We start from the raw sequence: 24,888 nt of genomic DNA on the forward strand, positions 1-24,888 counted from the left end.
CTTAAAACTATAGATTCATTTGACCAAGTCATCTTATTTGCATGCTTTTTAGTGCCAATTAGAATTCTCAAAGGTAAACTGTTTAAAGGAAAAGAAAATCCTAATGGAAATTTACTATAAAAACAGCATTTTTTATATAAATTCCTTTCAAGGCAATTCCACTTCTAGAATACCTTAACCTTATTATGATCTCTGGAAACATCTTTCACATCTCTGAGCTCTTACCATAGCGCCCTTTTCCCCCTGAGGACCTACTGGACCTGGACTTCCACGCTCTCCCTTTTAGAACAAAAAAAAAAAAAAAAGAGAGAGAGAGAAATATTGAGGTATGTTAATTAGTCATGATTGAGCTAAGCCTAGACAGGAAAATTGTCCATCATAATCATATCTTACATGCATATCTCATTCCTAATTTACTAATTATTTTAAATCTACAAATTTGCATTTTTATCCTAAAATTGGTTGACTTTTAATACAATAAAAATTCTCTTACAATATTTTTCAAGGGATAAACTATTAAAAGTCTTATTAAAATGAATAGAAATTATGAATAAACAGGACTTAAAAAAGATTGTGTATCATGTGCTAGTTTGTAAGTAGAAATGCTTATAATTTTGAGACAAAATATGAAAAAGGTAGTAAGGTATATTACAAATATTAACTAACCTGAACACTGAACAAAATTTTATTTCTGTAGCCTTTCCACCACAAATAAGTATAATCATGACAGTAAAATATGCTATAGCAGATTAAAAAGACTAAACTAGTTCACATTAAAATTTCCAGGATTGTCAAAATCTTAGCGTAAAAGTTTTGACTTAGTCCAGAAGTAACTAAACAAGAATGAAAAAACTATAAGACTAAAATTGTTTAACTAGCTCATTTTATTATTTTTATATTGTTATATTAAAAATCAATGCTATATTGTTAATAAAAATCAATAAATATATATTAAGCACTTTAATGTAATAAGTGAATTGGAGAGAGAGAATAGAAATTTGACTTAGAGTGTATCCTCAGTTGGAGACGTGACATTAACAAAATTGAATCAATTCCAGTACAATTAAATGTTAAATTATCTGGCACTTACTCTAAGTCCAGGAAGGAAAGAAATCAGGAAAAATTTGAAAAATCTGGGACGATTATATGGAGGAGATAGGAATTTGAGTCCTACAAATTGGCTTTGAATAAAGAGAGGGAAGAGGAGAGGATATTCTAAACCAAAAAAATAGTAAGACTAGGAATAGGAACAAGTGTATGAGACAGGGAAGAGAGAAAGGTTTATATTGGAAGATAGAGAATTTGTTGTACAAACTGATTAAGTGAAAATTATGCAGCATCTTGACAGCAGACAGAGGAGTTAATAGGGTCAACAACAGGGAGCCAATGGTGTTTCAGAATGTTTCATCATGACTCATCAAGTTGGTCCTCTGATTATATTACGTAGGATGGACTAGACTACAGACAGGGAAAGGGCAGGATAAAAGTGAGAAAGCGTGAATTTAAGACAAATTGATAAAAGAGTGTCTGAGGGGGTGGCTTTGGGTTGACTGTTAGAAAGGATGAGTTGTGAAGAGAAAACTCTAAGACCTGCTAAGAGAAAAAGCATAGAGGATGGAGGAATGGGTGATTGCAAAGATGAGATTACTTTATTCTGGAAATCTTAAAGAACAGAGATAGGTCTATGCACACTAACAGAAAAGAGATATTGGGAAGAGATGGGTTAAAATTAGATTTAAATATTTTCTAGTCAAAACATAGACCATCAGTTTCATCTTTTCTCTCCAGACCATATCATTACAACCAAAAGAGTACTCTGCCCTTTAAAAATTAGAAACATATATAATACTAGCTATATTTCAATATATTTAAGAGATTCAGTGCAGGTAATGTGTTTAAAGTTATGAGTGATTTCTAATTAACATAAAATATCATACGGATGTCTCTCCTTTGAGTTAAACCTAGAATTCTTATTACTGGACAAAATAATGAAAGAAATTACCTTTTCACCAATGTTTCCAGTCATCCCAACTTCTCCAGGTACACCAACAGGTCCCTTTTAGGAAAAAAGACAAACAGAAAATATACATATACTGCACTGCTATTATAGCACCCTAGTTTTAAATCACCTGTAATCATTATATTTGTAAGTCAACCTAAATTTTATCTTAAAGTAAAATTCTCCTGGTATAGGTGTCCAGCCTAAGGCTTCATACCAGAATTAATTAATCTATTCAGTCCATCAACAAATACATATGAATGTGTCATATGTGACTGGCCCTGTGCTGGGCGGCACTGAGTTTCAAACCCAAACAGTTTCAGTCCTTGTGGAATTTACAATCTAATGGGTATTATAAAAACTCCTGCAGTTTCCATAGCTTTTTGATGTGGTCACATTAGCTTAAGAAATCATTTCTGTGAGTTCCCTCCTTGAAATCTACTGAATACATGAGGGAACAGCACACACCCATGAATTCATTTACTCAAGAAATATTTGGAGGTGTGCCAAGCACTCCGCCGGCTGTTGAGATTTCACTAGTGAGTAAAGCAGACTTAGACCCTGTCCTTATGAGGTGAAGATACTTGTAAGAGAGACAAAAACAACTAAATTAAAAACTGAATGATTACAAATTATGATATAGGCTGGTAAAAGAAACGACTATGATGCTGGGGTGGAGAATAAGAGAAGATCTCTGGAAAGATGGTTAGGTAAACCTAAGGCCTGACACTATCTGAAAGCTGAAGAGTGAGAAGAGGCCAGTGAGCCAAGTAAAGAATGGAGGAAGAGTGTTCTAGGCAGAGTAACTTGATTAAAAAATGAATTTGGTGTACTGGAGGAAGTGAAAGAAAGCAAACGGTAACACTCTTTCAGAGTGAATAAGGGTCAAGGTTCATCTACGGTTGTCTTTATGGATTCTACCTCCCCCAGCACAGAAAGCAAAAGATTAACAGAGCAAGCTTTACAAGGAGAGCATAAATCATTCTCCTGTCTTCAATTATGAAGAAGTTATTTTCCACTTTATTTAATGATGTGTGAAACATTTCTTTTTTCAGTAACTATGAAGCAAAGATCTGCTTAAATAGATTATCGTATAATACAGAAAGCACTAGAATCATGAAAAAATGGTTTGCTGTGCTGAAGCTAACTGAAGTTAATGCATGGGGCGTGATTTTATCCACAAACATCTGTCCTTATTCTTATTAATATCTATCTACCTCTCTACCCATGTATTAATCTATTTATCTTGTGATCACATATATACGAATATATGTTAAGCACTTTCTATGTACCTGATTTAATCCTCACAACAACCATATTTGGTACTGTTACCATGATTCCCCTTTTACAGATGAGGCAAATGAGTTGAGCAGCTTGCTGAGGTAGATGAGTTTAAGTAGCTACTGAGCACTTGAAATGTGGCTAGTCAAATTGACATGTGCTGCAAATATAAAAAACACCAAATTTTGAAGACTTATTACAAAAGAATACAAAGTATCTAAATAATGATTGTTTACACTGATTACATATTAAAATGATAATGCCTTGGATACACCAGCTTAAATATTATTAAAATCAATTTTAACTGTTTCTACCTTTTTAATATGACTTCTGGAAAATTTTGAATTACATTTGTGACTTGCATTATTATTTCAATTGGACAGCACTGATATATATTCTTAAACACTATGCTAATATTAATGATTAGTTACAACTGGAAGTGATCTGCATTTACTTCTTTGGTTATTAAGTTTAAAAGACAACACATACTGTGAGGCAATCAATGATAAATGGTGAGTCATTCAAATCTGAGCAGGAGCAGTCAAATAAAACTCTTTTGTGAGATAGTAAAAAAAATAGCAGAACCTGAAAACAGACTGATCATGCTCCAGGGAAAATAAACCTTTTTCTAATACATATGATCTAGGTGAGTGAATGGAATAGGCCCATTAGCTTATCCCAATATTGACCATGTACACCACAGAATACCACCTATTCTGCTTAGCCCACAGCACTTACTTACTACTTAAAAGAAACTAAAGTAGGTGCTAAGATTTAAAAATCTAGAGATTTTATATATAAAGATTCATAAGATTCCTAGCTTCAGGTGAGCTAGCAAGTATAGACAATCATTCTCCAAGGCAAATATCTACAGCTCTAAGTAGCAACTTCACCAGTGCTCTTTAGTTCACCACAGTCCCCACCAGTCTCTCTTGTCTCTTATACCTGACCCATTTCACTGATTTCTGCTACCAGCCTCGTACTAATAGGTCATTTGAGTTTGTCATCCCTGATGTATTTGAATCCATCAAAAGGCATAATTGGATAGGTTCTCACTGGAAAATAGGCAGTTTATAGATTTACATTCATGACCACAAGGAATATTTAATAAAACTTAAATTGAAGAATGTAGATTTAAAATGGTTCCTTTCACTACTGCTAGACCTTGAAAGGCCTATAACAAACATGTCAAATTTGATAACACCAAAAGTGTTGGCTAGAATGTGGGGAAAAATTCATACATAGGAAGGAGTATAAATTCATACATCACTTTGGAGAGCAATTTACTGAATGTAGTAAAAGTGAAGATGGACTTAATCTACAACTTAGCACTTTCATTTCAAATTGTTTACATGAGTTTCTACTCTCACATGTATGCACTAGGAGATACACAGAAAGATGTTCACTGCAGCATTACTTAAATAAAACAATAGAACCATATGAATTATCAGTATGGAAACATAAACTGAAATTTATTCATACAATGGAAAAACTCAATAGCAGCTAAAATTAATAGACCAGATAGATCAACATATATCAACATGAATAAACATTTTAAGAAAATAATGTTGAGTAAGAAAAAGCATACATCACTTTCAAAAGGATCCTTTTCATTATGAAACCATTTTGTGCAAAATTTTACACACATAATAGTCTGGTTTGTTAGACATAAAACCCATGAGAAGGGTAAACTTTAGAAAATGACTTATGTCAACATATATATAGAGTGGTAGCTCAAGGTTACTTTAATTTGAAATTCTCTGATAACTAGTGAGTCTGAACTTCGCTTCACATGCTTGGCAGACTTAGGGACTTACTCTGTACAATATCTATCAAAATCCTTTGCTCAGTTTTTGCTTTTAAGGTTTCCTATATTTTTCATAATGATTTTTGTATATTCTTTGGAATTTTTACACATTCAAGATATAAACTCTTTGCTGGTTCAGATGCTGTAAATTCCTTCTCATGATCCTCATCTGTGAGGTTATTTTTTATGTCCTTCTTTGACAGAAATCCTTAATTTTGATGTAGTCACATCCAACAGTTTTTTGCCTTATATTTTCTGGATCTTGTTTAAGAAGGCTTTCCATACTTTTATGTCATTAGGTAATGGGCATTCTTTCTGCAGTGTCAACTTTTCTATGCAGATCTTTAATCCAATCTGGAGTCTACCTTTTTCACAGGGTATAAGATAGGAATCCAGCTTAGTTCTTTTCTATATATCTAAATGAAGCTGGCATAAAATGCACTGAAACAACTTCTGAGTTAGATTGCAAGTAAACTTGTTCAATAAATGCACAATGACCTGAAGAAAAAAGTATTAAACATACATTTATTTGTCTGTGTAATAAGCCCTGTGCTAAGACTTGAAGAGGGTACAAAAATGAGCAAAATATAATAAGTTCATAACCTTGATGGACAGTGACTGTAATGGGGTATGTGGTGGGGACTTGGGAATGGGGGGAATCTAGTAACCACAATGTTGCTCATGTAACTGTATATTAATGATACCAAAAAAAAAAAAGAAGTTCATAACCTAATAAGCTGGGTAAGGTAAACACAAATTTTCTGTAAATTAAGAGAAGAAAAATTTTAATTCTATATAATGCAAAGGCGGAGAATTATAACTGGTTGAGAACATAAGGAAAAGCTTACAGCAAAGACAGTGTTTGAGATATGGCTAAATGTTGCCAAGATAGATGGTGAAAACATATTCAAGCTAGAGGGAATGATGAACAGAAGGTGAGAAGTAAGAAATGATAAAACATTTGGGAAACATAAAGCAAATCCAGATTGTCTGGGACACAGGATTTGTGTAGGAAATAGACTGGGGTAGATAAATTGGTGATAAACTATTCGTGGCTTTGAATACAACTTTGAATGACAAGGGAGACATTTGTGTTCACGGTATTTGCAGAAGAATTTGTCTCTGTAGAAGAATCATTGAGGTTTGAGTAAAGGAGGAATATAATCATATCTACAATGAATGGATAGTAATTTAACAACACTGTGCTAATGTTTGGAAAAAAATAGAAATGGGTGGAGAGTTACAAGCTATTGTAATAGTCTGATTTCAGTGTAATGACTGTTATGACAATAGTATCATGATTCAAAGAAATGGGAGAAGCCAGAAGTAGAGGAAAAAATAATGAATTATGCCATGGGGTAGTTGTGGTTCTTACTCTGTCCTGAAATATTAACTTGTGAGTCCATAGAAAAATCATTTATTGAAATCGCAGTACCTACGATAATAGGACACAGGAGAGAATCTTAATGAAGATTCTTTGGAAGCAAAAGATAGAAGACAAAAGGAAGAGTCAGAAAGGAGAACAAGGAATGTGTAAAAAAGTTAAGGTCGGGTCAAGTTTCCAGGAGAGAGAATCAGTGTTCCGCGGGAAGGACTGAGAATGTTGCGCATTGAGACAGTCAAAGCATTTGGTTGTTGGTGATCTCCAAGAACAATTTCAGTAGCTTTTGTGGTTTTGAATATGTTTGCCAAAGGGTCAAGAGACCATGCGTGTAGGGAAAGTGGTAAAAAAAAGTGTGTAGTTTATTCTTTTAAGATGTTTGGCAGGAAAAAGGAGGAGGCACTATAACTTCTTGAGAACAGAATTTGAAAAATTATTCTATTTAGAATCTAGTTTGTTGCTGTCTGCCAAAAAAGGCAACTCATCTATGAAAGAAAAATGCTTTCTGAATAGAAGGAAATTATATTCAAGACCAACCCTTTTGCTTTGTTTCATAGAATGAATTTTTTTAACAGGCTAACATATGGCCTAATCCATCTTGATTGTTTGGAACCAACACATTAGTATTAGAGGGAAGACAGTGGCAAGAGGATCTGCTCCAGAGGGCTATGCCCTAGTCAGCTTCCTATCTCTAGACAGTGTTCTTACACGAGGAATGCTTTGCAAGTCGTAGAACTCACACCTGAAAGTCATGTGCTGAGCAAAGTTGCCCCATAACCTTGTTCTATTAGCAGAAACACTGTTTAACAGGATAGGCTGTAGTGATGTGACTTGTTCTAATTTTTTCCATGAAATATCAAGTGCCATATATATATTTAAGCCATCATTCATATATATATAATATGTCACATATATATATATATATGAATGACAGCCAAGGGCAAACAATTATATTTCCAATTTTAAAGTGCTTAAATGCATGTTATGTGTATGTGGAAAAAGCCATAATTTATTTGTTTTTTTTTTTTTTACTATGGGCCTTCAGTATAAAAATATGGTGACTTACTTCTATTTCTGTTCCTTTCAGTTCACTCTTCATTTCTAAACAAATGTTGAAACCTTTTACATTATTGGGGTTAGCTATCTACTGCTTCCTAACAAATTACCTCAGAAGTTAGTGGCTTAAAACAATAAACACTTATTATCTCACAGTTTCTGTTGGTCAAGAATTCGAGAGCAGCTTAGATGGCTGGTTCTGGCTCAGAGCTTTCCTGAGTTCGCAGGCAAGACTTAACACAGGCTGCCATCATCTGAAGGCTTGACTGAGGCTAGTGAATACATTTCAAAGAAGGCTGCTGGCTGGAGACATCAGGTCCTCACTGGCTGTTGGCAGGAAGCCACAACTTCTCACCATGTAGGCCTCTGTAGGGCCTGACTACACAGTAGATGGCTTTACCCAGAGCAAGTGCCACAGGAGAGTAACTGAGCAAGGAAGAAACTGCAATGTCTTTTATGATCTGATCACACAAGACCTCTTTCACCATACCCTATTCATTAGAAGCAAGTCACTAGGTCCACTTCACATTCAGAGGTAGAAAGAAGACTCCACCTTTTGGAGGGAAGAATATCAAAGATTTTGCAGACATATTTTAAAACCATCACAATGACTACATTTTATTCTTGGTTTGAATTGATATTTTATTAAGACTTTTATTCCTCCCAAAAGTTTTCTTTAGTTTCTTATATCTGTTTTCAAGTTGTACACTTCTGCAGGAACATTCTAGATTATCACTGTTGGAAGATACACATTTTCCCAAAGATGAAATGCATAAAGCTCCATTTTTGTTTCATTAGTTATTGATTATGTATCATGTATAGAGCACTATACTACTCAATTTAAAAATAACTAGTAACTAAAATATGAAGTAGATGGCAAAAACTGCCAGAAGATAAGTACTATAGAATATCAGATAAAGTAGGAGTCAGTAAACTGTGACCCCAAGGCCTGGCTGCCTGTTCTTGTAAATGAAGTTTCAATGGAATACAGTCAAACTTCTTTGTTTACCTTTTGTCCATGGCTGCTTTCACCCAATGAAGGAAGAGTTGAGTAGCTGCAACAGAGACTGTATGGTCCACAAAACCCAAACCATTGCTGATGAGTGTTTAAGTTTAATACAAAGCAATCACTGAAGCCATAGTCTTCATTTGTAAGAATTACAAGCAACTTATACCTTTTTGACCAAGAATTTTCATTAAAAATGTTTCAGAACACTGAGTCCACATCTAATGCATATTAAGGAAAATGACAAAGCTTTTAACCAGAACATGTTGTGTGTTAAGATCTAGACAACTCTACAATAATTAAAAACATTTTACTTTTTGCAAAAAAGGATATATAATAGTCTACATTAAAGATTTTGTTAGCTAAAGAAGAAATTCATAAGGCCAATAAGCCTATGTATAACAAATCATGTGTTAGAATTGAAAAGAAAGACTATTTTTTCCAAAGTCAGTAAAAACTCTAAATATACTGTAGTTCTGTATTTTAAAAGTAAACCACATCCTGCTTATTATTCACTAAAGACTGATATAAAATTAGAATATTTCCTAGTTGAAACTAAAATGTTTAATTTTTTTTTAATATAAAGTTCCTAGGCTTGAAAATTATCTTAAGAAATTCATCATGTCTTCACTATGGTTTAGAACTTCTCTATATTGTTTAAAATTTTCTTTTCAATGTATAAACAGCTTCACTTACAGGATAAAGAATTTCCAACCCCAAAGCTTTTCAAATTCATTTGAAAATGCAACATACAATGCTAATTCTCTAGGATTTAGTTCTGTTTTATTGTGGAAACATATTAACTGCAGCATTTGCATTAGTGTTATTGTGCTTACTTTGTTTAAAAATAAAACAATCTTATAAGTCATCTTACCATAATAAAAGTGTTATTCAGGTGCACTATATGAAATTGCTGATACTTGACTATTTTTTATTTTAAAAAATAGGAATTTTAGATGATACAACCTAGCACAAATTCTTGAAGGCAGAAGAAACAGAAGATTGGCCACAAATGAGAGGATAACTTCAAGTACCACATGGGAAAATATGCTTTCATATCTAATATTTATTTCCCCACCTCAAGACCTTGTACCTTGACACTTTTGTACAAGAAGACAATGATACACACTATTGTCAGTGTAGACAGATAAGGGAGAAGATAGAGAAAAATGGAAAGAAAGTGTGTGTAATCCATTTGGGTAAGAAAGAGGAATTTTTTAGATATGATGAATATGAGATATCTATGAGACATTCTGGTAGGAATATTCACTACACAATTGAATAATGTGGCTCCAGGGCTAAGGAAAGATATCTATGAATCATCAGCAAACATATAGTTAAAGACTGAGAGAGTAGATGACTCACCAGAGAGTAGGTAGAAGGAGAAAAGGAAAAGGCCAAAAACAATAACATTTGAGGAGCAGGTTGAGAAAAAGAAAACTGACAGAGCTGACCATCCACAGAAACCAAGCACACTGTTAAAAGGAGGGTACTGTCTATTTGGGTTTTTTTGTTTTTCTTTTTGAGGGCATCTCTCATATTTATTGATCAAATGGTTGTTAACAACAATAAAATTCTGTATAGGGGAGTCAATGCTCAATGCGCAATCATTAATCCACCCCAAGCCTAATTTTCATCAGTCTCCAATCTTCTGAAGCATAACGAGCAAGTTCTTACATGGAGAACAAATTCTTACATAGTGAATAAGTTACATGGTGAACAGTACAAGGGCAGTCATCACAGAAACTTTCGGTTTTGTTCATGCATTATGAACTATAAACAGTCAGTTCAAATATGAATACTCATTTGATTTTTATACTTGATTTATATGTGGATACCACATTTCTCTCTTTATTATTATTATTTTTAATAAAATGCTGAAGTGGTAGGTAGATACAAGATAAAGGTAGAAAACATAGTTCAGTGTTGTAAGAGAGCAAATGTAGATGATCAGGTGTGTGCCTGTAGACTATGTGTTAATCCAAGCTAGACAAGGGCAATAAAACATCCACGTATGCAGAAGATTTCTCTCAGAACAGGGGGGGTGAGGTTCTAAGCCTCACCTCTTTTGATCCCCAATTTCTCACCTGATGACCCCCCTGCGACTGTGCCTGTCTTAGGTTGTTCCTCCCTTGAGGAATCTTACCCGTCTCTGGCTAACCAGTCATCTTCCAGGGCCATACAGGGAAATGTGAAGTTGGTAAGTGAGAGAGAAGCCTTATTGTTTGAAAAGGTTAGCTTTTTACTTCTTTGCAAATTTATGCCCTGTGGCTTCCTATGCCCAGCATTTGTCTTGAGGTATCTTTACCAGTTGGAAGAATTATGATACTCGGAAATTTTGATATGAGGTACGAATTCTATTTAAGGGTTGTAATTAGGAAGGAAGAAGAAAAGCTATAGAGGTAGCAGGCGGAAGAAAACATGGGAAGATTGATTATTTCTTTGACATATATTCTTGTAGAGTAACTTCAGCATGTATAGGTTTTAAACTACTAATTAAATTGCGCACACACATTAACATAATAGGAGTACAGTTACATAACCAAAGCATACCTGTAATTATCAGCCATCTCCAGTGAAACCAAGAAAACCAGTTAGGCACCTTAGGCATTTGTGAAAAATTATCTATGATATGGTGGATATTGTCCAACTGAACTTGAACAGTCTGAGAGAAATCAGACAAATTAAAACAACTCATTCCTGGGGAATGTTCACATCCCTTATGTTCTTTTAACAGTAGATAGTCTGTAGTTGTAAGATTTTGGAGCACTACAATTTGCACTTCTCCTAATTCTTGATTGAGTTCCAACAGTATAGATCCAGTCAAATTTGTTGTTTTACTGTATGCACAGGCCAGCTTAGATATCTCCTTCCTCATTCCCATGGCAAGTCCAGGAACTGGTGGGATGAGTGCATCTACAGCTGCAGCAGTGCGTGGATCTTTGTTGGGGTTTTTTGATGATCATCTTCTGGCATGAGTCTTCCAGAGAGTGCTGATGTTGGAAGTTCTTTTTCATATCATATCTTAGTTCATTTTTGGGGTAGCCCAATTAGGCTTTGATCCTCTGTATAAACACAAACACACCGTTTGCCTACAGTTTTATATGCCCTTCATACCCTTGTGTAGTACTCATTGGAGGACACCACACAGGAACTGCCTTTTTTTTTTTTTTGGTATCATTAATCTACACTTACATGATGAATATTATGTTTACTAGGCTCTCCCCTATACCAGGTTCCCCCTATAAACCCCTTTACTGTCACTGTCCATCAGCATAGCAAAATGTTGTAGAATCACTACTTGCTTTCTCTGTGTTGTACAGCCCTCCCCTTTCTCCCACCCCCCATGCATGCTAATCTTAATATCCCCCTTCTTCTTTCCCCCCTTATCCCTCCCTACCCACCCATCCTCTTTCCCTACCCACCCTTTCCCTTTGGTACCTGTTAGTCCATTCTTGAGTTATGTGATTCTGCTGCTGTTTTGTTCCTTCAGTTTTTCCTTTGTTCTTATATTACACAGATGAATGAAATCATTTGGTATTTCTCTTTCTCTGCTTGGCTTGTTTCACTGAGCATAATACCCTCCAGCTCCGTCCATGTTGCTGCAAATGGTAGGATTTGCCCTTTTCTTATGGCTGAGTAGTATTCCATTGTGTATATGCACCACATCTTCTTTATCCATTCATCTATCGATGGACATTTAGGTTGCTTCCATTTCTTGGTTATTGTAAATAGTGCTGCGATAAACATAGGGGTGCATTGGTCTTTCTCAAACTTGATTGCTGAATTCTTAGGGTAAATTCCTAGGAGTGCAATTCCTGGGTCAAATGGTAAGTCTGTTTTGAGCATTTTGATGTACCTCCATACTGCTTTCCACAATGGTTGAACTAATTTACATTCCCACCAGCAGTGTAGGAGGGTTCCCGTTTCTCCACAGCCTCGCCAACATTTGTTGTTGTTTGTCTTTTGGATGGCAGCCATCCTTACTGGTGTGAGGTGATACCTCATTGTAGTTTTAATTTGCATTTCTCTGATAATTAGCGATGTGGAGTGTCTTTTCATGTGTCTGTTGGCCATCTGTATTTCTTTTTTGGAGAACTGTCTGTTCAGTTCCTCTGCCCATTTTTAAATTGGGTTATTTGGTTTTTGTTTGTTGAGGCGTGTGAGCTCTTTATATATTCTGGACGTCAAGCCTTTATCGGATGTGTCATTTTCAAATATATTCTCCCATACTGTAGGGTTCCTTTTTGTTCTATTGATGGTGTCTTTTGCTGTACAGAAGCTTTTCAGCTTAATGTAGTCCCACTTGTTCATTTTTGCTGTTGTTTTCCTTGCCCAGGGAGATATGTTCAAGAAGAGGTCACTCATGTTTATGTCTAAGAGGTTTTTGCCTATGTTTTCTTCCAAGAGTTTAATGGTTTCATGACTTACATTCAGGTGTTTGATCCATTTTGAGTTTACTTTTGTATATGGGGTTAGACAGTGGTCCAGTTTCATTCTCCTACATGTAGCTGTCCAGTTTTGCCAGCACCATCTGTTGAAGAGACTGTCATTTCCCCATTGTATGTCAATGGCTCCTTTATCAAATATTAATTGACCATATATGTCCGGGTTAATGTCTGGATTCTCTAGTCTGTTCCATTGGTCTGTGGCTCTGTTCTTGTGCCAGTACCAAATTGTCTTGATTACTATGGCTTTATAGTAGAGATTGAAGTTGGAGAGTGAGATCCCCCCTACTTTATTCTTCTTTCTCAGGATTGCTTTGGCTATTCGGGGTCTTTGGTGTCTCCATATGAATTTTTGAATGATTTGTTCCAGTTCATTGAAGAATGTTGCTGGTAGTTTCATAGGGATTGCATCAAATCTGTATATTGCTTTGGGCAGGATGGCCATTTTGACGATATTAATTCTTCCTAGCCACAAGCATGGGATGAGCTTCCATCTGTTAGTGTCCCCTTTAATTTCTCTTAAGAGTGAGTTGTAGTTTTCAGAGTATAAGTCTTTCACTTCTTTGGTTAGGTTTATTCCTAGGTATTTTGTTGTTGTTGTTGTAATTGTGAATGGAGTTGTTTTCCTGATTTCTCTTTCTGTTGGTCCATTTTTAGTGTATAGGAAAGACACAGATTTCTGTGTGTTGATTTTGTATCCTGCAACTTTGCTCTATTCCAATATCAGTTCTAGTAGTTTTGGGGTGGAGTCTTTAGGGTTTTTTATGTACAGTATCATGTCATCTGCAAATAGTGACAGTTTAACTTCTTCTTTACCAATCTGGATTCCTTGTATTTTTTTGTTTTGTCTGATTGCCATGGCTAGGACCTCCAGTACTATGTTAAATAACAGTGGGGACAGTGGGCTTCCCTGTCTAGTTCCCGATCTCAGAGGAAATGCTTTCAGCTTCTCGCTGTTCAATATAATGTTGGCTGTGGGTTTATCATAGATGGCCTTTATTATGTTGAGGTACTTGCCCTCTATACCCATTTTGCTGAGAGTTTTTATCATGAATGGATGTTGAACTTTATCGAATGCTTTTTCAGCATCTATGGAGATGATCATGTGGTTTTTGTCTTTCTTTTTGTTGATGTGATGGATGATGTTGATGGACTTTCGAATGTTGTGCCATCCTTGCATCCCTGGGATGAATCCCACTTGGTCATGGTGTATGATCCTTTTGATGTATTTTTTAATACATCAAATGTAATACATCGATGTATTCAGTTTGCTAATATTTTGTTGAGTATTCTTGCGTCTACATTTATCAGGGATATTTGTCTGTAGTTTTCTTTTTTGGTGGGGTCTTTGCCTGGTTTTGGTATTAGGGTGATGTTAGCTTCATAGAATGAGTTTGGGAGTATCCCCTCCTCCTCCATTTTTTGGAAAACTTTAAGGAGGATGGGTATTATGTCTTCCCTGTATGTCTGATAAAATTCCGAGGTAAATCCATCTGGCCCAGGGGTTTTGTTCTTTGGTAGTTTTTTTATTACCGCTTCCATTTCATTGCTGGTAATTGGTCTGTTTAGATTTTCTGTTTCTTTCTGGGTCAGTCTTGGAAGGTTGTATTTTTCTAGGAAGTTGTCCATTTCTCCTAGGTTTCCCAGCTTGTTAGCATATAGGTTTTCATAGTATTCTCTTATAATTCTTTGTATTTCTGTGTGGTCCGTCGTGATTTTCCTTTCTCGTTTCTGATACTGTTGATTTGTGTTGACTCTCTTTTCCTCTGAATAATCTGGCTAGAGGCTTATCTATTTTGTTTATTTTCTTGAAGAACCAGCTCTTGGTTTCATTGATTTTTGCTATTGATTTACTCTGCTCAATTTTATTTATTTCTTCTCTGATCTTTATTATGTGCCACCTTCTGCTGACCTTAGGCCTCATTTGTTCTTTTTCCAATTTCGATAATTGTGACATTAGACCATTCATTTGGGATTGCTCTTCCTTTTTAAAATATGCTTGGATTGCTATATACTTTCCTCTTAAGACTGCTTTTGCTGTGTCCCACAGAAGTTGGGGCTTAGTGTTATTGTTGTCATTTGTTTCTATATATACCTTGATCTCTATTTTAATTTGTTCGTTGATCCATTTATTATTTAGGAGCGTGTTGTTAAGCCTCCATGTGTTTGTGAGCCTTTTTTGTTTTCTTTGTAGAATTTATTTCTAGTTTTATACCTTTGTGGTCTGAAAAATTGGTTGGTAGAATTTCAATATTTTGGATTTTGCTGAGGCTCTTTTTGTGGGCTAGTATGTGGTCTATTCTGGAGAATGTTCCATGTGCACTTGAGAAGAATGTATATCCTGTTACTTTTGGATGTAGAGTTTTGTAGATATCTATTAGGTCCATCTGCTCTACTGTGTTGTTCAGTGCTTCCGTGTCTTTACTTATTTTCTGCCCGGTGGATCTATCCTTTGGGGTGAGTGGTGTGTTGAAGTCTCCTAGAATGAATGCATTGCAGTCTATTTCCCCCTTTTGTTCTGTTAGTATTTGTTTCACATATGCTGGTGCTCCTGTATTGGGTGCATATATATTTAGAATCATTATATCCTCTTGTTGGACTGAGCCCTTTATCATTATGTAGTGTCCTTCTTTATCTCTTGTTACTTTCTTTGTTCTGAAGTCTATTTTGTCTGATATTAGTACTGCAACCCCTGCTTTCTTCTCGCTGTTGTTTGCCTGAAATATGTTTTTCCATCCCTTGACTTTTAGTCTGTACATGTCTTTGGGTTTGAGGTGAGTTTCTTGTAAGGAGCATATAGATGGGTCTTGCTTTTTTATCCATTCTATTACTCTGTGTCTTTTGATTGGTGCATTCAGTCCATTTACATTTAGGGTGACTATTGAAAGATATGTACTTACTGCCATTGCAGGCTTTAAATTCGTGGTTACCAAAGGTTCAAGGTTAGCCTCTTTAGTATCTTACTGCCTAACTTAGCTCGCTTATTGAGCTGTTATATATACTGTCTGGAGATTCTTTCCTTCTCTCCCTTCTTATTCCTCCTCCTCCTTTCTTCATATATTGGGTATTTTGTTCTGTGCTCTTTCTAGGAGTGCTCCCATCTAGAGCATTCCCTGTAAGATGTCCTGTAGAGGTGGTTTGTGGGAAGCAAATTCCCTCAGCTTTGTTTGTCTGGGAATTGTTTAATCCCACCATCATATTTAAATGATAGTCGTGCTGGATACAGTATCCTTGGTTCAAGGCCCTTCTGTTTCATTGCATTAAATATATCATGCCATTCTCTTCTGGTCTGTAGGGTTTCTGTTGAGAAGTCTGATGTTAGCCTGATTGGTTTTCCTTTATAGGTGACCTTTCTCTCTCTAGCTGCCTTTAAAACTCTTTCCTTGTTCTTGATCTCTGCCATTTTAATTATTATGTGTCTTGGTGTTGTCCTCCTTGGATCCTTTCTGTTGTGGGTTCTGTGTATTTCTGTGGTCTGTTCGACTATTTCCTCCCCCAGTTTGGGGAAGTTTTCAGCAATTATTTCTTCCAAGATACTTTCCATCCCTTTTCCTCTCTCTTCTTCTTCTGGTACCCCTATAATACCGATATTGTTTCTTTTGGATTGGTCACACAGTTCTCTTAATATTGTTTCATTTCTGGAGATCCTTTTATCTCTCTCTATGTCAGCTTCTATGCGTTCCTGTTCTCCGGTTTCTATTCCATCAATGGCCTCTTGCATCCTATCCATTCTGCTTATAAACCCTTCCAGAGTTTGTTTCATTTCTGTAATCTCCTTTCTGGCATCTGTGATCTCCCTCCAGACTTCATCCCATTTCTCTTGCATATTTCTCTGCATCTCTGTCAGCATGTTTATGATTTTTATTTAGAATTCTTTGTCAGGAAGACTGGTTAGGTCTGTCTCCTTCTCTGGTGTTGTCTCTGTGATCTTTGTCTGCCTGTAGTTTTGCCTTTTCATGGTGATAGGAATAGTTTTCAGAGCTGGAACGAGTGACGGCTGGAAGAACTTCCCTTCTTGTTGGTTTGTGGCCCTCCTCTCCTGGGAGAACAGCGACCTGTAGTGGCTTGTGCTGGGTAGCTGCGCACATACAGGGCTTCTGCTTCCTGCCCGGCTGCTATGGAGTTTATCTGCACTGTTGCTGTGGGCGTGGCCTGGCTCAGGCCGCTACTCCAAAGTGGTGGAGTCGTGTTGGAGGGGGAGCAGCCGGGAGGCTATTTATCTCCGTAAGGGTCCTCCCTGCTCCCTGCAGCCCAGGGGATTAGGGTGCCCAGAGATCCCCAGATTCCCTACCTCTGGATTAAGTGTCCCGCCCTGCCCCTTTAAGACTTCCAAAAAGCACCCACCAAAACAAAACAACAACCACAAAAAAAAAAAAAAAAATTTTAAATTAAAAAAATAAATAAATAAAAAATGGCCACTCGTTTTTCTTTATTCTCCGGCGCCAGCCTCAGGCATCTGCTCACCAGTCTTTCTGCCCTGTTTCCCTAGTATTGGGGTCCCTATCCCTTTAAGACTTCCAAAAATCGCTCAGCAAAACAAAACAGCAAAAAAAAAAAAAAAAAAATGGCCGCTCGCTTTTTTTATGTCCTCTGGCACCAGGCCTCTGGTACCCTCTCACCATTCTTGCTGCCCTGTTTCCCCAGTATCCAGGACCCCACACACGCACTGTGTCTGCACTCTGGCCCGGATGGCTGGGGCTGGGTGTTCGGCAGTCCTGGGCTCCGTCTCCCTCCTGCTCTGACTCCTCTTCTCCCACCGGGAGCTGGGGGGAGGGGCGCTCGGGTCCTGCGGGGCCGGGGCTTGTATCTTACCCCCTTTACGAGGCACTGGGTTCTCTCAGGTGCGGATGTGGTCTGGATGTTGTCCTGTGTCCTCTGGTCTTTATTCTAGGAAGAGTTTTCTTTGTTATATGTTCATAGATATATGTGGTTTTGGGAGGAGATTTCCGCTGCTCTACTCACGCCGCCATCTTGGCTCCACCTGTCTGTTTTTTTGCCCAACATTTCTTCAGACCTTTTCACTGGAGAAAATTTTATGACTTAACAAGAATTAAAAAACCTTTTCTGTTCATTTGTAAATACATCACTAACCCTTGGATCACTTCATTCCTATTTTCAAATGAAACCTGTGTGTTAAGGATATATTCCTTTGACAGAGTGACTTGGAGTGAGCTGCTTCAGCTCACTGTGACTCATGCTTCACCATTCAGCAAGATATGACTTTAAGTTCATTAGTCTGCATGTTCTCTAAAGCAAGGATGATGTCTTTTCTGATACTGTATTCTTTATGCCTAGAACACTGCCTGGAATACAGACATAATTAATAAATATGTGTTGACTGAATGAGTGAACAAATTAGATAGAAGAGGGAAACAGGGTTAAGCTGCCCACATTACCCTTTAAGAATAATCTTCTTTACCTCTGTAATCAAATGTTTCCAAGCTTAGGATTCAGCAGAGAGGCTTTTATCTAAAAACTAATTAGTGAGGGTACAAAAAGGCCTGGCCACATTTGCCTAATGAAACTACTCTGATGGCCCATACATGCCCCTGAGCTCCCTAATGGATGTTTGGGTTCTTACATCCATCAGTGGAAGGGCAGAGAAAACTGAGCAAGAGCCCAGGATTTTTTAGACAGAGTAACAAAACTATAGCAAATATTAAATCCCTAATCAAGACAAGATTTTATTCTAAGATCAGGGCCTTGGTGGTTGGGAGAGCAGGGGAAATGGAACCCTGACACTTGTGATACTACACCAGAAAGAAGTCCCTGAAGATTCTGAACCAACAGATTCTTAAAATGTGTTCTACCTCTCCTTATTCATGCTATCAGTGTCCTCTGTAAAAAAAAACATGTGTCCCAATTAGGATCTGTCCATATGTCCTCTTCTGGCCATTGTGCCAATAACAGAGGTAAGTCACAGCATAACCCCTTTGGGAACTTGTTGCACTTCATATAAGAAGGGACTATAGCCCGTAGGAATGAAAGATCTAATCAAAATGTACTGGTAGGAGCTAGGAGGGCAAGGATGGCCCCTGATTCTACAGGTACTTGATCAAGGAAGCTCTAACATAAAAAACTTAAACATAACATCAAATTAAACATGGAAGAGTTTTAATTTGGGAGCACTTTTCCAAGAGAAAGAATATAACACCCAGGCAAGGACCTCAAGGTATTGTGCAAAGCTGCAAGTCCAAACTGTGAAGTAAGCACTCTGCCCTCAGGCCATATCACTGAGCCAGTGGTATTAGAGACATCAGTGGTGGGAAAGAAAGCTATGTAGAGCTTATGGCAAGCCTCGACAGGAAGCACACAACAAAGGCTCTTGGGATTCTGAAGCAAGGCCAGGCCACCAGCAGCAGAGAATTAAATGTGCTTTGAAAGGCAAATTCTAGTATGCCAGCAGGCTCCAGCACAGACTGAGCACCCAGCAACTGGACACCACTGACCCCGCACCTGGACCCACCTATCATAAGCTGAGTCATATCAGACATAAGATCAAGCAGTTCCAGTGCAGTCTGGAACATGAGGATGCAGGTGCAGGCAAACTGACTGAACAAGTAGTTCAGATCCCCAACCAGTACCCTTTTTTTTTAACTGACAACTTTGGCTATCAGGGGCATCCCTTATCACCACCTTATGGAGAAGGGAAAACACCTGAACTTGGTTTATGGGTGGTAGGCTTAGTGCAAGGGACTGACTGCTTGTAGACCTTCAAAATTCATATGCTAAAGCCCTGACATGATGGTATTTGGAGGTACACCTGTGGGAGGTAATTAGGTCATGAGAATGGAACTCCCATTATGGGATCAGCATCCTTATAAGAAGAGGAAGAAAGCTAGTCCTTTCATTCTGCACCACGTGAGGATAAAGCAAAAAGAAAGCCACTTGCAAACCAGGAAGAGGGCCCTACTGGGCATAGATCTGTCAATACCTTGATCTTGGACTTCTAATTATCCAGAGAATGAGAAATAAACATTTGTTATTTAATCCACCCAGACTATGATATTTCATTACAGCAGCCCAAACTGACAACATTTAGTGTGTAGGTGCAGACTGAAAATGGGTGGAAGATGCACTGCAGAGTCACCCGGGAATGCCGTAAGAGGCAGTGGCAAGGGGACATCTTTCTAATGGGCAGAGTGTCTGGCAGACCATCCACATTGTGGGAAGAAGTGTCATAATGTTAGAATATGTACAGACTAATGGGCATTTGTGAGTCACCCAACTAGTTGGTTAGGTACTTGAAAGGAGATCGTAAGATGGGAACAAAGATTAAGAGGCATATGGATGGGTAACTAGACAAAAAGTATGAAGTTCTTGGTGTCAACTGTTAATGCCTAGCAAAGAGGGTCAAACATGGATGAGTACCTGGAAGGAGATAAATTAACTCAGAAAGGTGATGTCAGCAAGTTTGGTGATCAGTCACCTCAGTGCTGGTAACTGAGCATATGGGCACATGAGTGGGATGGGCATGGTGGGAGAGATGGAGGGTACACATGGGCCTGACATCATGGGTTCCCATTTAACAAGGGTAAATTACCCACTGCTGCCACTGAATGTCCACACTGCCAGCAACAGAGAACGACACTGAGTCTGCGATATGATGTAATTCTTCAAGGAGACCAAGCAACCGCTAGGGTGCAAGTTCACTCTGTAAGAGCCAAAGATTTATTCTAATAGAAATGACATACTCTGACAATGGGCTGCCTTCCTCCACTCAGGCCTTAATTAGCAGCAGTGTCAGATGGCCTGCAAAGTGTCTAATCTACCATACAAGATCCCCCAAAATATTGTTAGACATTTTATAACAACTAAAGTGTGGAAGTGTCTGTAGATCTAATAGTTATGTCACATGTCACCAAGAAGCTTCCAATCTGACAGGGCACTGAAATAGGACAAGGTGCCAGTTACTAGGTGATACTTTATAAGGATAAAGCAACATCCTATAGGATGAAAAAGCATACGTAATGAATCAAAGACATTTATATAGTTCTGGGTCTCCAACAGGAAATATTCATTGGTCTTAGAACCAAAGGATAGAAACAAAATTAATCCTACTTCCTATTACTCCCAGTATCTCTGTGGAGGACCCCATGCTTATTGTTCCCACAAAGGGTAAGCTCTGCAGGGATGGAGGTTCTGGTCCACAAGGAGGACACATTTTTACTGGGTGACACAGTGAGGGTTCTTTTGAACTATAAGCTATGGCTGCCCTCAAACACTTCATGTTCTCTGCATCCAGGTACCAGCAGGCCAGGGAGAGTCACTATCTTGGCACAATTAATTCACCTTGATCCTCAGGAAGAGGGAGAAGATGGGTATTGTCTGTAGTCCTAAAACTAGCTGCAGTGTCAGGGGCTATAATATGTACCATGAAGTCCTCAGGTGTCCTCCCGGAAGAGGATCCACCAGAATCTAGAGGATCATCTCCCTGAAGAGTCTGAAGAAGTGGGTCCAGGACACACAAGCAAACTGCAGTCCCCCAGATCCTCCTCTGAGGAAGAACGTATCGCCCAAGCTCTCATCAGCTTCACAGTTTGCCTCAGCTTCAGAGCGCCTTTCTGAGCAAAGGCACAGCTTTCCCAGAGTGGTGCATATACAATAACTGCTAAGTTAGAGTATAAAAGCCCAACCATTCAGCCCAGCATGATGGGTTATAAAGGATTCAGAGCTTTCTGTAGGGATGGTTGAAACTTTGTGGGGCCCATATCAGTTTAACTTCTCCCTCCACCCAGTCCTGCTTCCTCTTCCTCTTTTCTCAAGTGTTGCTTCCTAATATAAATCTTGTGGCAAATGCCATCTCAGCAGTCTGCTTCTGGAGGATCCAACTTGTGCTCACCATGTAGGCCTCCATCCACTGCAGGCCATGGAATTACTGCAAAGTGTCAGTGAGTCCATATATAGGTGTTGAGAATATCCTAAATACATAAAAGCACAACTACTATTTGTTGGCCTGTAAAAACTAGTGTTATTCTTGAAAACACTGAAAATCACTAAGATAAGAGTATGTCTGAATTAATAAACAAAGGCAGATTCCCATTTAAACAAAGCCTGAGGCTCTGGAAAAACGGGGGATTTCTACCTGTATTCAATATTCTCTTAAGTTTGATGAATGCAAGATATAATTGTTATACTTAGTAGTGTGGCTACCAAGGTATACACTTACACCTTCTTGTAATGGCGGCCATCATCCTCAGGACAAGTAAATGTTTTATCCTGTTTCACTGTTCTTTGCATATATTTGGTTTCTGGGGATTGGTTCACAGGTCTAAAGTACAAGAAAATACAGCATTTGGGATGCAACATGAGGAAGATTCTCTGAGAGAGCATCTGGAGTGAGATATTTATCCCTCTCTCTATATGAGTGATAAATCTTTTCTGGACAGGCTGGGGATGACAGTTTCTGGAGCTCATCAAAGCCTGATGACCCTTTGGTAGCAAAGATGATAGTTTATCATATTTTTTTTAGAATATTTGACTCACTTTACAAAAAGAATTCTTTAAGCCTACTTCCCTTTCAAGTAAGGTACACGACATTTTACATGGACATTTTAGATGAGTATCTAGTGCCTAAAGAATTCAAAAAACTGAATGACGAAATGATGTAGTACAGAGATTATGCTAAATCATACCTACTACTGAACATAGGAAATAAGATAGCTCTCTTAATTTTTTTTCCTTATATAGGAGTATAAGTAAATAAAAACAATCGATTTCTTACCTGTGCTATCTACTGATTCTTTGAAACTAAGATTGTGTAATTAGCCTTATTAAAGTTTCTGAAAACTGAAGATATATTCTCAATAAACACTGGTGCCTAAAGACAATTATATAAAAAGCCTGCATAATTAACACTTTAAAAAGTATATTAGTGCCATAAAATAAATTCATTCATTCATTTAGTCAACGAGCATTACTTGAGAATATAATACATGCCAAGCATTAAATTATAATGTAGAATATTTTACATGGTCAGTTAAATTTAGAATGTAGACAATAGAGATTCTTGACTGGACAACAGTTTATTTTGGCAACACAGTTCCTCCACTTCAGACTCTTCACATTTGGATATTTAGGTTTCCTAAAAGATATAACTCAATGGTCTGTTCAGTATCCAAATAGGGATTTCAGTTTCTGACATTTTCCTAACTAGTTGACTCTTATTCCATGGGGTTACACATACAGTCATGAAATAAAATTTCAGAATGAAGTTTTGCCTCAGGAAGGTCTGACAATGATTAAAAGAATATGCCTGGAATGTCTATTCAACAGATGCTTTTACTCATACTTATGTTATAAGAAGCTTAAGGATAGAAAGGCAATTGGTGCTGTCCTCCCTGCACGGAATTGCTTGGCAGTATTGTTCACATGCTCTGCTCTTTGCATGTCTCTCTTGGCAATATATCAAAGATGATAAAATCAGTATCAGCACAGGGCTATCACCTATCTTGGTTGAACTTCTTAGGTTACTAGTTAAAAAAAAAGTAAGTTGCATGAGAAGAGGAATTCCCTTGCTATGACTTGTGTTGCAAAACATTCAAATTGCAAGTTCTTCCTAAGACTCTAATAACTAGCAGATCATTCACAGAAAATATGTGCTTATAATCACTGCAAATTTTTTCCCATATAAAGAATTAAATTAGTTCTCTATTTCTTTCATGCAGAACTCACAGGTGTTGAGTTCTTTATGGATTATTTTGGAAGACAAAATGAGAGACAGAAAATCTATTGTCTGATGCCTCCCATCAACTCCCTCTTCCACCCAAATCTCTGTACTTAAAAGTGAAGAAAAGAACAGCATGGTTTTGATGGATAAATAGTCTAAAAACCTGAGTTCCTGTTCAGACCTTTAATTCTGAAGCAGGTCATGGGACTAGTTTTGGTCTCATTTTCCCAATTCTAAAAATCAGAGAGGCTGGAGTAGCGAACTCCTCTCAGACTTTCCAGTTCAAAAATTCTACAATTTAACCATCAGGAAGATGAAAAGTACTAAAGTATTTAAAGGTAATTAACATTTTTAAACAAATGGGAAAAGATGTAAATTTTTAGAAAAAGGAGTACTTTTATTTCATAGTGAGGAGGGTGTACCTAACATTCTGGATCTTCAATAAAGAAGCTATTTACTGACATTTACAGGACACAAGACTTTGTGACTTCTCATAGATCTTTATTGTTTTCTTTAATCTTGTTGCTTATTAATTTTTTTAAAAACTTATCTTCTAACCATGCATTAGAAGTAGAAGAACCATGTCTTTGAAAGTAGAAGCTGTGCTCTGTTAATCTCGATGTTCATCTCAGCTCATCTCATTGCCTAGTGCCATAGTTGACACATAGCAGGTTCTCAATAATTATCTGTAGAATGAATGCATAGTGTAAATTGTATGCTGGATTCTTAATTAAAATATTGAAATTGTGAAAGTTCCCATAGTTTACTTACACATAGGAATGTTATGATCTTTACTCATCTGGTTTAAGTTATGAAAAAAATAAGGAAGTGGAGATCAGAAGGAAGAAGTATGTCCTCAAGAGACTGTCTTTCTTCTCTCTTTAGGCAGTGATAGAAACATTCAAACTTTTCTGCCAACTATGGTTCTTTGCAAGACTATTTGATCGACACACATGATGTTTCAGGGCTCAAGTGTATGGGAACATTTTTAAGGTACACTGCAGAAAAACTTAGAAAGTTCTTCTGAAAGGGGAAGGTATCATTTGCCAGAATGAAATCATAATGGGTCACATTTCTCATTTATTTCTTGCATTATAATCTCTTCTTGTATCATTTATTCCTGCTAGTTCTGAATATTTATCTTACATAGTTTTGGACTCACCAAGTGGTTGGCCTAATCTTAGCTTGATTCTGAGTCTATCATTCTGTGTATGATATTGCTCACTAATTCCTAGTAGTGA

At 37.4% G+C, this 24,888-nt stretch overlaps 1 protein-coding gene across 5 annotated transcripts in view; it reads right to left on the bottom strand.

Annotated features, from left to right (window-relative positions):
• COL24A1 (collagen type XXIV alpha 1 chain) overlaps positions 1–24,888 on the bottom strand; it is a 377,298-nt gene that overhangs the window by 159,648 nt on the left and 192,762 nt on the right. For all 5 annotated transcript variants that reach the window (XM_036890301.2, XM_057500389.1, XM_057500388.1 and 2 more), the window contains 2 exons: positions 2,003–2,056; positions 226–279 (listed from right to left, as the gene is read on the bottom strand). In XM_036890301.2, the coding sequence (XP_036746196.2) occupies positions 226–279; positions 2,003–2,056 (108 nt within the window). The remainder of the gene's footprint in view (positions 1–225; positions 280–2,002; positions 2,057–24,888) is intronic.

This window comes from Manis pentadactyla, chromosome 4, assembly GCF_030020395.1.
Source record: "Manis pentadactyla isolate mManPen7 chromosome 4, mManPen7.hap1, whole genome shotgun sequence".
Classification (NCBI taxonomy): domain Eukaryota; kingdom Metazoa; phylum Chordata; class Mammalia; order Pholidota; family Manidae; genus Manis; species Manis pentadactyla.